The sequence below is a fragment of the Motacilla alba genome, chromosome 2 (assembly GCF_015832195.1).
Source record: "Motacilla alba alba isolate MOTALB_02 chromosome 2, Motacilla_alba_V1.0_pri, whole genome shotgun sequence".
NCBI classification, from domain to species: domain Eukaryota; kingdom Metazoa; phylum Chordata; class Aves; order Passeriformes; family Motacillidae; genus Motacilla; species Motacilla alba.
In genome coordinates, this window is record NC_052017.1 from 143435038 (window position 1) to 143447671 (window position 12634).

Consider the following 12634-nt stretch of genomic DNA (forward strand, 5'->3'; position numbering starts at 1 on the left):
GACTGAGAAGCAACAACAGCAACCAAAGTCTTAAATTCCCCCCAGAACAGGATGCTAAACCCTGGCTCTGCAGCATGGAACAGGATAAATCCAGACCATGATTAGTCATAACAAACAATAAAGCTGTTTACAGACAATCAGCAAGCAGCACTGCCTCTGTACAATTAGCATTTTAGCTGTGTTGTTAAACTAGGGAAAAAGCAAGCAGTTAGGAAATGGACTTGTTAATAATTTTTAATGATTACCTGTGGTGTTAGTAGCATGATTTAGTTAATAGCTCATGAATCCACAAAGAACTATTTAGCTTGCATCCTCCAACAGCTGTATCAAAACATATACGTATAATAATGACAGCTACATACCTGGCAGTACCATCCAATTGCTCTTTCCTTTTATAGAAGAGAGGGCACATTACAAGAAAGCAAGGAGAGAAGAATCACATCATAAATTCAGCACATTTTTAAAATATAAATTGCTAATCTACTGCTAAAACCTTATTCCTCTTTTGTTCTGTGACCATAACTGACAGAAAAAGCAGAATAAAAGCTACATTTTCAACTAGCTATGAAGCAAAAAAAGAAGGTATATAGATTCCTGAAACAGTCCTAAGCTGCTTAGATTGGCAATCCAGTCTTTGGTGAGAGTGATCTCCCCTGCCCTCCTTCCCAGGATCTTATTTGCAAAACACCTATTAAATTTCAGGTTGCATTTGAATCACAGAAGAACCTACACAAAATGAGCAAGCTTGAAGTCAGAGTAATGAGTCCAGACTCCTTATGAATCTGAGAATTATTCTCTGAAAATCCTGCAGTCAAGAAACCCTGAAGAAATTACTCTGTAATGGAAAATGTGGGAATAGACAGAGTGAAAAAAAGATAAAGAAAGAAATGTACTGAGCCTTAATTAAACACTTTTGGTGTTAGGGTTGTTTTTTTCGTAGAGCACGTGAAATTGATTCTAAAACCGTATTGTGACTAAAACAAAGAAAGAGTGAGTACTTGTAATTTGCCCTTTGTGAAAGCAGGAGTCTGAAACGTTTCAAGTGAGTCTTGAGTGACAGCTGGAGCTTCAGTATCAGTGCAGTGAGCACAACTACACATGGAGACCTCTGAGCCGAACAGAAGCTTAAGGGCACTTCTTTTTCAGAATAAGGCACAACAGCAAGACCAGGAGGAATGTTTAAAGCACTAATTTGGATATGTGATGCCCATTGTTATCAGCTGATAATCTGTAGCTAAAAATCTTGGCTTTTCATAGGGCCATATAGGGATTTTAAAAAAAATAAAATTAAAATATTAAGACCTAAATGTGAGAAAGATGCCTGTTGGACAGGCAAGGAGAGTGAGGATCACTCTAATAGACATAAAAATATAAGCATCCATTTTATCTGAGTGCCTTTATGTATGGAACACTTTCACTGAACTCAGAAGTGGTGACTGAAATTAGACCACTACCTCAGAAAAGATTCCTCTTCTTCAGACGAGTTTTCTGGAAAGCATCTATTACCTACAAAAGGCTCATATATATATCTATAGATGTAGATATAGATATAAATATAGAGATATAAAAAGTCTGTGTTCCTGTCCTGGATGATACTTCACAAAAAATTATGATGGAGAGGTAGACGCTGCACTTACCTGAAAAATGGAAATGATACAATTGATTCATAAAACCTCCAGGTAGCAACTAAATCAATCCTGTTGGGGTTAGTAGCATAATATCTCCAGGCAGCCTAAATTAGAAGGGAGAGGAAATAATTAGTGTTAGGTGAAGTTATTTCCCAGCTGACTGCAGCCAGACTCTGTCAAAGAACATAATAATGCACCTGAGTCACTATCTGGAAATTAATAACTAATCAGCCATGCTAAATGAGTGCCACTATATGGAACAGCTTCTGAGACTGAATTTTAATCTGGGAGGGCTGTTATAGGTTACAGGACATGGAGAGAACTATTAACAGAACATGAAATTACATTAGACTAAACTGGTTTCATTGTCCTGTCTGCTATGTCTAAAAGAGCTTCAAGCACTGCTGGACTTGTCCAGTAATTCTGGAAGTACTTAGGATAGTTTGCCTCCTAATGTATCATCAGAAGAAATTTTGCTGAGCAATTTTCTACTTCAGCATTTAGTTCGAATTAAAAATCTCCAAAAAAAAATTCCCCAACCTAAAACCCACTAGCTACATAAGCTACCTGATCAGTGGAAATGCTTTAATTTAAAATTAAGTTCCATTAAATTCTATTCACAACTCATGCCTGCAGCCCCCTCTGTTTGCTAAAGAGTGTTTTTAATGAGAACAGCCATGAATTTTAATGCCATTCAGCTTATTTCTCCTGGGGACTGGTTTGATCTTGAGCACCAATGCTTCCATTTGTTATCACAGAAACTTTCTCTGTCCCTCTGTGAAAATGCTGTCATTTACTTAACTGCTACCAGGATGTGCTCCATGCCTAGTAAGAATAAAAAATTTCAAATTTGTCAGCACACAGACTAATGATTTTAAGCTTAATATCCTGAATTCAAAACAAAGGCCACAGCTGATGTCCAAGTGAGGTAAGGGCTCTCTTCCCATTGAATTTATGGATCATACAGTGACATAACAGAGAATACAGGGTGTGGTTTAGTTTTTAAACCCCACATATACTATTTATGTTATTTGGCTTGATTGAAATTGTCACTGTCTATGCTGTTACTTCTACTGCTGTTTTCACATCAATAACAACATAATGTTAGCACAGAAAAGCATTTTCTCGAGAGAACCAAAAAAAAAAAAATCTGTATTTTGTAAAGAATGTGTTTTCAACAGCTTGTGTCCTGTGATTTTATGGCAGTGATGCAGAAGCCAGCTGGTTTACAGAAGCTAGCAGATGAGATCCTTTCTTTGAAAGACACTGTTCTTCTGAAAGATATTCTGGGAGTTGAGAGATTCCTCAAAACTGCAAAGGCCGCTGGATTATCCAGCTCAGTGTCAAAAACTGACAAACAAAAATTCTCACCTCCTGCAATGGGAAGTGAGAATTTGGGCAGAGGAGGAGTGGTCGCCCTTGCTAACATGATGCAGCAATCTTCATGAACAATGCTTTTTCAAGGAAGAGGAAAGTGGCTGCAAACCTGAATGAGCTCAGCTGCTGGCTTTCTTCTCTTCTCAAAATGTTTTTGACGATGCTGCTCCTGGACCTTCAGTGCCAGCCCTGACCCCAAAATGCCCTGAAAGCATAGAGTGGTGCAAGATTTTAGACGTTTCTTACTCAGAACAAAAGGGATTAATGATGAGAGGATGCAGGTCTGTGGGTGGAGATGGAGATCGCTACATGGAGCAGTTCCCATGCCTATCCAGCTGCTCCACTCATGGGACTAGAGGCTGTCATGACCCTCTCAAGAACCACAGGCCACACCGAACCATTTGAAGATCCTCAACAGGTCTCTTGAATGCCTACTGCCTTTCCAATCTGGTGGTGTTCAGCTGCTGTGTTACTTTCCATTTCCACTGACACTCTGCTTGCATGATACAATAGCTGTGCTAGACCATGCTTTGGATCTGAGAGTGCAGGACTTGTCATCCTCTGTGAAATTCTTTCCAAGTCTGGATCTAGAGGAAAAATATCCCAAAATCTGGGATTGGGTCAGTTTCTGCTGCTATTCAGCCCAGCTCAGTCAGATTTTGTCTCATTCTTATCTGAGGACATTGCAGACAAAGGAAATAAAGGGCTGGGTAAGATGGGTCAAATTCTATTTATTACAATAGTGGACCCTAAATCCTTTGAAAATATGTTTTGTGGGGGTTATGCTAATACCAGTAAATTACCACATGCCAGTGTACAGTCTCATGAACTGCCTTGTGGTTTCCCAGACTGTTCACTTTTAATTTGTTTAATTTTGTCCTGTGCTAACTAGCACTGTCAGGCAAAGCCCACATAGTGATTTGAGGAGTATTGGGGTGATATATTATTCCAAATAGGCTCTGTGCAAAGTTGGGCGGAAACAAGTTCCATTTACTGATACAGACCTGCTCAAATCTCTGTAGTACTTATTTAAAAGGGATTTGGTTCCACTGGTGATTCTATAAACTTTACCTTCTTTTTGCAAGTGCACAGAGCTGGGCTGTGTCTAACAGAGGAGGGGAAGGTACTTACTGCAGGAAGAGCAAAGAAAGACACTCCAATGAGAGAGAACGTGGCTGCAATCAGCCGTCCCTCCCATGTTTTAGGGGTTTTGTCGCCGTAACCAATCGTAGCGAGGGTGATCTGTGGGCACAAGAACCAGGGTTTAATGTAAGAAAAACAAAGCCAACAGCTCTGTGTAAATGTCACAATGAAAGCTGTGTAACTCACTTAGCCCTGAGGGTGCTCATGCACACCTTGGTGAAATAGGATCTTGAGGATGGGTCAACCAATTTTTTGGTGGCATCATAATCCAAAGGCACTGCATGGAGAATGACTTTAGTCTCAAAGCAGCTGCCTCTTTCAGATGCATTTGCTGAAAGTGAACTCCACATAAATCTCCTGCCCTCCATCAGTACAGTCAGGAATGGGATTTGCCATTTAAGTTTGCAGACCCTTAACAACCCAGTCAGAACTAGCTCTACCTGAAGTCCTGGCCTTTTTAAAACAAAGATGTCTTTGTGAAAACATTCTCCTTTCTGGCACAATTGTTAATTTCCAACTGTGTACATTTTCTCACCACTGAGACTCCATCTAAATGTCCTGGAAATAAAAGGGCATGGAAACCTCCAGGTGTTATAGGCAACACTTGGTATCTTTTTACTAATAATGGGGGAAGGGGAGTATTTTATATTTATGAATGAACTACATTGAATAAAAAATAGGCTGCTGAATTTAAGTCACAGCATAACACAGACTTCCTCAACTATCAGTAACAAAGCAACATGAATTCTGGAACGGCAGGAATATCTGTGATTGAATGAGAGTGGTGCAAACCAATACTCCTCTCTTAATCAGAAGAGACAAGAACAGATGTATCAAAAATCCTCTTGTTCTGCATTCTACCACCAATGGCATTCCCTGATCTTTGGGGAATGCATGCCAGACATGAGAATTGTTATGTTAACCTTTCCAGAAATATTTTTTTACTTCCTCCGTCTGAACCCAGAGACATCTTCAGTCACTGGCTCCATAAGAACTAAACCTGCCATGTGTGTCTTCCTCAAGTGCCCAAACATTTGGTGATCTTTGACAGCCCAACAGACCCGTCCACTGGGCAGCTCTGGCTCTGCCATTTTCTGAGGAACACAGCTCTCACTGCAGGCCACTGCTGGCATGAGAGCTCAGTCTCCCATAGTGCAGTTACATCTAAAGAGATGCTCCTCCAAAAGAGGTTTCCCAGACACCAGGAACATAGACTGATTTCTGAAGGAGGTTTAAGCACCGAAGGGCCTTTTTCTGAAAATCAACCTGAAAATCAACAGGGTTGTAGGGGCACCTGTATTTTGGTAATGTTATGGTATAATGTGCCTTTCACCCAAATATAGCGGCACTTGCACTGTAATCCCTAAAACTTTATCTCTTCTTGGATATGAAGTTTTTAAGAAGTGTGTAAGGTAATTTTGGAGTCACTCACCAGCCCCCACCACAGTGCATCTGCATAGGTTTCAAACTCCTCTTTCATCTCCACCCCATTAGCATCTTTTTCAGGAACATCTTTTTCAACCAGATAAACAAGAAATGAGGATAAGATGAGTGTCAGGAACCCAATGTACCAAGCAGTGATGAGTTCCTGCAGCAGAAACAGATGAACACAGAGGGGCTGAAAAGAGCCTCAATACCCACAATGGCAGAGTAAACATCAGGAGGAGAGAGAAGCACAGAGGGTAACAACAGAGCTGTCACTGCTGGCTTTGGTCACATCCATGACCAGCCCAGCTCAGCACTTAGTGGGAAATAATGCAGAGATTTACAAGAATTGGCCCTTACACAGAATCTTCCTTCGGAGCAGCCTGGAGGAATCTGCAGCTGTGGCTCTGCATTAAGCTGGGTTAAGGGCTTAGCTGCACCCTTAGTGGCACAGAGGGGATGCAGGGCTGTGACCCTGACTTTTACTCTTTCCTTTCCTTCTGCCCCTGAGCTTGGTCAGTCTTAGCAAGCAAATCAACAGCTCTGTCCTCTCCCTACCTCCAGAGAGCCAAGGCTGCAGGATGAACTTCCATCTCTTCAGCCATAACAAAGGTGATCCCGTCATAAATGATGTCTTCAAAATTAATTCATGCAATAAGAACAGACCTTGAAAATATTCTGTGTGCAAGCGAACCCCAAACTTTGCTGTTTTAGAGAAAATTACTAAAGTGGAGTGCCCCACAGAAGTGGGGCATGCAGCCACCCAAGTTAAAATCCCAGAATGCCAGCAATATCTGAAACAAGGCAGAAACTTTTTTTAAGGTCTTCAAAGGTCAAAAAAATCAATATTCCAATTCATTTTTATCATTCATATTAGTCATTCATCCAATTCAATTCACTGTATTGGGACAAGTGAAAAACTTTCTTAGCTAATTTCTGGTGTGCAGTTCCAGAAGGAAATTGTTAGCAAAATTATTTTGTCATTGTATCCAGTACAGCAAAGTTCTCACAACCCCTTCCAATCTCCCTCAGCCAGCTGAGGTCTAAAAGTGCATTATAACAAGTAATATTTGAATGAAATCCCACACAATGAAGCCTTTAACAACTTCTAAACAATGTTTTTGTTACATAGACTTCTTCCATGATCTGTTTCCTCAGAAACATTTTTGACATAAGTGTTTATCTGCCACCTGTCTTGTAGCAAGTTTATTGAGGAAGAAGCAGAAGTTCGTAAGAAATGAAGCATGGTGGGCACCCCCATTAGTCTGTACACAGAAGCAAAGTCTAAATATGCTATGCCAGCTGGCATTTTAACTTTCAAAACCCCCTAAGATGTCAGGAATGTCATTCATGGGTAAGAAAAAGCAGTATGTAGTGGAGTATATGTAATTTTTCTACATCCTGTGCAGATGAGAAATCTCATCTAGAGGATTTTTAGGCAGTTTTTAACTAGTAATAATGTTCTGTGAAAACGCAACAACACAAGTACCTGTCTGGTGCAAGACAGGATGTGTCAGACTACAGCATCAAGTTAGACCAAGCAAAGATGACTTTAGAAATTTTTGCCTATCTGGGTTCCCACATTGTCGGACCTAAACTTGCAAAGAGAAATTTTACCAGTAGCTCCCTTGGAAACCACATTTCTGTGCACATTTCTCAGGCTACTCAGCCTCTTTCCGTCCCTTCAGAGGCCTGCTCCATCTGTTGATCAGACAAGTCTGAGAAGCCACTACAAACATGTTGCAACTTCACAGGTTTTTTTGTCAAGGATGTCAGCATCCTTCACTACAAAAGGGATGTCCCTGCTTCCATTCACAGCAAAGACAAAATTCTTCTTGTAATGTGTGGGAATGAACATGGTCTCATTTCCCAGCACCACTATTGAGCACAGAAAGGTGAAACAAGGGGCAAAATGGTTCAGAGAATGGAAAAGGGAATAGAGCTCAAAGAACAAAACTGTATTTTGAACTGCTAAACATAACCCCAAGGCACCTGTGCATCCCCTCTCTTTCCTTTTAATTTTCCTCCCCGAGCCCCATCTGAGCCCTGCAAGCTCCTCACTTTGCTGTGTGCACAAATAGCTGATCCCAGAAGTTTCCAGGTGCCGCCCCGCCGGTCCATGCGGAGCATCCGGAGGATCTGAAGGAAGCGGAGGCTTCTGAGAGACGTTGCCAGAACATTGCCCTGGTTCCCAACAGCAACCACTGGCACTGAAGCAATCAGCACAAAGATATCTGCAAGGCAAAAAGGACAAAGCCTGCCAACAAAAGTGGCCCCATCACCTGCTTCTTAATCCCATCTGGTTGTGCTGCAAATTTCCCTAGGCGAGTTTCAGAGCTGCCTGAAAATGCCTTCTCTTGCCAATTAATCAGATATCTGCAGCTGCCACACACCAGTGTCAGGCACAGAACCTCCTGGAAAGCCTTGGGATCTATTTACAGATCAGTGCACTGGACCTGAGACACTGAGCTCACTTGGGGATGCATGGAAGCAGTGTCCTAATGCTGACAGAAAATCAGCCTTAACTTCATCTTTACCACTGGAACATCATAGTGAACAGGTCAGCAGATGAGGAATTAAGGTTTAATGGTACCATTTTATTCTTTTGGCTGAGTTTTCCCACAAAAATCTTGAAGTCAGTACTACTATTTTTGTAAGTGCTCACAGAAGCAATTTGCTGATAAATGAAGAGGTTTCAAATGTGAATAAATTATTTTTGTTTCCTTTTTTTTCCTTGTTTCTCCCTGTTTTTTGATCCTATATACACATACAAGAAGAAAGTGGTACCAAACAGCTTCAAACATTCTCTGGGCACTCAGTCTTTGAATTGTCTTTATATTCTCTTTCCAGCCAAAAAAAGTGGATTTCAGATTTATTCACTTCCAATCATTCTCAAAACAAACTTCCACCAGTGACAAATGAGTTAAATCCAGGATATCTTCTTTTTTTTTACCCAGATATCAATGAAGATTCATACTAAGGAGTGAGATGACACTGTTACTGAGAAGGAATGAGACAGAATCAATCCCCCTTGCTCACATCAGCTGCCTTCACAAACCTAGTAGAAGTATAGGATGTATCTGTACAGCAATAGCCCCCAAAGGAGCATTACTAAATTGGGGATAGCACAGATGCACAAAGAAAATTTGTCACAATTTTGTCTACCATTTAGATCCATGAGAAAAACAGAGGAGAGGCTTGTATTCATGCAGCACCATAGCTCTCAGAGTGTTATGTGCTGTACAAATAAAGGAAAAAACCCAGTGCTTGTCCTGAAAAGAATTGAAACAAGTGAGGGTACCCTAAAACCAGTGAACAACTGGGGATGACTGGTGTTCAGGGCAGAGTGAGCTCCTGAATGTTGGCTGGTTGGTTTGTGGATATAGTGAGTAGATGCAGGAGGCTATTCAAACATGAATAATGAGTAATTGTACAGATAATTATAGGCAGTGCCTTCCAAGCCTGAAAGACAACATGGATGAAATCACAAAGATACTTGTTTGCAAATACAGACCAACAATGCAATTGTAAAACAAAACACAAATATGAAAGGGAGCTGGGGAAGATGGTATAGAGTTGGGTTTGAAACTGAAGGCAGAGAGAGTCTTCCTGAGGATGAGCTTAAGAAAAGTGCAATGGGGCTCAGGACAAGGAAAATGTATTTCAAGAGTAGAAGGATTCTCTTTTTTTCCTCACTGACTAGGTAGCCAAGTGTCTCTTAACCACAAGCTCTGGCTGGCTACTTCAAATAATTACTCCAAGCAAGACACAGGTCCTGACATAAAGAGCAGATCTGTTTTCAGTGCTCTTTGCATTGCCAATCACCAGTTTTTTGATATCCCCCAAACTGGCTTAAAAGGGAAAGGGACATTAATGAGGGAAACAGTAGTAGAGAGCATGTGCCTACCCAGCATGCACAAAGGCTTCCTGGCAAATTTGAGTCTCCCCCTCCATCCTTTGTAGCGACAGCAACAGCCAGCAGCCCAGATCCTTAAGGCAAACTCTGCTCCAAAGATGAAAATGGCAAAAGTTTCCTGTATCAAGACACAAACGATATTGTTAGTCTCACAACAAATTTGCAGTAATTCTGGACACAAGGATACAGCTGAAGGAAACAGATGAGGTGCAAGTGTTAGGATATGTGTAAGAGAGAGGGAAAAAAGTGGAGGAGAATCGAGATTGATGGCAGGGCAAGGCAAAGTGGGGACACAGTTTTCCAGCCTGCTAAGTACCGTGCAGGAATGACCTGCCCCTGCTGTTGGGTAAATGTGAAGTGCTTACCCTGCCTTAATGGAAGGACAATTACTTCACAGAAAGACCTCCTGCTCCACACAAAATGAGCAGATGTATGTGAGGGGTGACTGCAGAGTCCCCAGGGCACTCTGTACCCACCCCCAGGGTCAGCCACCAGCAGTTCGTTCATGCAGCCGTATCTGTCCAGACAGGGCAGGACACAGGATACTCATATGGTCATAAGTTTAAATATGTAAGACAAATTTAAGGCATATATTGTTCCCTTAAATTTCTGGTGGTTGAAAAAAGGGATTTTCCACCTTGCTCCAGAACGTTTCTAAGCATGGAGAGGAAATGGGGAGCAAAGAGCTTCTCTGAGGGTCTCTGCAGGGTGGGGTGCCAAGGGCAGCCTGGGACACATGGTTACTTTTCCTCTCTGTGAATTGCTGGCAAGAGGGAAAAGGGGACTTTTCCTCATGCTCATTATCCCCAGCTTCTAAAAGCTGCTGAGAGCCACATAAAAACAAGCACAGGAGAAGGAAAGATAACCTCAGACTTTTTCAAATGTGAAAGATGGGCCTAAGCAGGGTAACAGAGACCAAAAGCAAATTTCCCATTCCCTGAGGGATGAAGGGGTTTTCATACAGGCACTTTTTGAGCAAGAACATGCAAGGGGAATTCACCTTTCATTCCTTTTTGGCATTTAGCTCTTGCTCGAATCTGTATGTCTCTGGAGGTACAAGGGGAAATGGAAATTGAGATCCTGGAACTAATTTTGGAGTGCAGTTTCCCTAGGGATACTTTAAACAAGGCCAGGTTAAGCAAGACATTGTGGCCTGTATTATATGATAGCTATGGGAGCAAAGGAAGTTCATTTTTAGGGTCATTTTCATAAAATGTTGAATTTGCAATTTTATATTTAGTGAGGGCTTTTTCTAGTTTTTAATTATTCCGCTAAATGGGAGGACTTGCTGAAATAAAGTCTTGAACATGAACTTCAGCATTTATAGAACAAGCAATCTGGAATGTATTTGCTGTGAATACATTTTCTCTCAAAGGCACTGCCTGCAGCAATTCCAGTTATGCTGCTATTGGACACAAGCATGAGTCCAACTCTGATGACCTTCCTTGAAAGAAAGACTAGGATTAATGGAATACTACAGAGTGAATCAAAACTGTTGAAAGATTCCTCCAAAAATATTTTTCAAGTGTGCTTAGGCCTGGCATGGTCAATAGAAAATTTCCTGATAATCTGATGGAAGGACTATTAGACAAATGCTGAAAAGCCATTATTTAAAAGCCTCAGGCTAAGGTCTTTCCTGTCATTTTCTTTTTGCTCAGGAACTTCACTAACTTTTTACTCAGTTGGTGTTGACAATGGACTGGGAACTCTCCAATATGGAAGTGCACAGTCACTGCTCCAGGACTATGAGCAGAAACCTCCCTGCATGCACAGCTGGGAGCAAGTTTCTATCCCTGCTGAAGGGGCTGATTTTAATTCCAGGACATTACCAGGACGATGCAGCAGCCACAGTTTACTTACCAGCAAGAGGAGCCAGTCTCCAGAAACTGTTTCATACTCCTTGAAAGTTGTCAGGACTGCTAAGATCAAACACCCCAAGACAATCAGAAACCTGAAATGAAATAAAAAGCACAGCATTTTTATTCTTCTTTGTATTTGCCTATAAAATCTTGAGTAGAGACTTCCATGGGACGGCTGCTCCCTGTTGGTGAGAATGAGGTGGGTTCTGATGAAGATCAGAAGTTTTCAACCAGGTTGGAGCAGGGGCAACTGGCAGTCATGGCAAGATCCAGAGGCAGAATGTTCCTGGGACAGACATGCTTTAATCAACTCACATTCTTCAAGAGTGAGACGGGTGATAGGTGAGATGGGTGCATTTTGGGAAGGGATTGCATGATATGCAGAGGATTGTGTTGCTCAGGAGGTCTATTCCAAGCTGTGTGCTGCCCAGAATGGCACTGCAGTTACAGTGCAATGGATCTCCCTGGCACATCCTGGGAAACGGGAAATGCTTCACTACAAGGCAGCACTGGGACAAACCCTCCCTTGAAAACTGCATTGCATTTCTTTTTTTGTTCTCTTTTTACACTCATTTCTATGCAGATGAAAAGACAAAAAGGTTTGAAAGAGTAACAAGAGAGGGTAAATTTCTGCTCTCCAGTAAACAAAGTGTGTTATAAATCATTGCCCCTGTGTTATTTTCTGTCTGTGAGGCTCCAGAACACAGAGATTTGACTAAAGATTTAACTCCCACTGCTGGCAAATCCAATTCAGTCTAATTGATCTGCTTTGCAAAATTATTCCCAGGTTCAAGCTATTCAAAATCATTTATAGAAATGATTACTGTGAAGCAAAGGGGCAAGCTCATATTCTGGTACTTCACGTACCCAGATCATGGGCATTTTAATGTGTTTCCAAAACTTGCTCCACAGGAACAGAGGGGCAGGTGGCCATGGAAATATTTTGAGTCTAATGAATAAATTAGAAAGATGTCTTTGCAAAAGCTCTGGATCCCCTACTTTCATAACTAGGGTACATCAAAGAAATGATAGGCATTAGGTACTGAAATCATCCAGGGAAAAAAGCTTGTGAAGAATCAAGCTGTGTTTATGTGTACTACCTGCTTTGAATTTCAATCTGGTTCCTGTAGTGTGATTTCATCTCTTGCTGAGAAAAACTCCACTTTGTTTCACTGGGTGAAATGAGCAGAGACAGAGCCTGCAGAGGAGGCAGTGACAAGGGACTCAGCTCAGCTCAGCAACACGAAAAACTTGGGTTTTCATTTCCTTCATGTCTGAGAAAACCT

The 12634-nt window shown here is 41.5% G+C and overlaps 1 protein-coding gene across 3 annotated transcripts in view; it reads right to left on the reverse strand.

Annotated features, from left to right (window-relative positions):
- KCNQ3 (potassium voltage-gated channel subfamily Q member 3) overlaps window positions 1-12634 on the reverse strand; it is a 183614-nt gene that overhangs the window by 25375 nt on the left and 145605 nt on the right. For all 3 annotated transcript variants that reach the window (XM_038126014.1, XM_038126012.1, XM_038126010.1), the window contains exons 2-9: window positions 11350-11440; window positions 9481-9607; window positions 7635-7807; window positions 5581-5736; window positions 4137-4247; window positions 3115-3210; window positions 1638-1732; window positions 363-389 (exon numbers count right to left, since the gene is read on the reverse strand). In XM_038126014.1, coding sequence (XP_037981942.1) covers window positions 363-389; window positions 1638-1732; window positions 3115-3210; window positions 4137-4247; window positions 5581-5736; window positions 7635-7807; window positions 9481-9607; window positions 11350-11440 — 876 coding nt within the window. The remainder of the gene's footprint in view (window positions 1-362; window positions 390-1637; window positions 1733-3114; window positions 3211-4136; window positions 4248-5580; window positions 5737-7634; window positions 7808-9480; window positions 9608-11349; window positions 11441-12634) is intronic.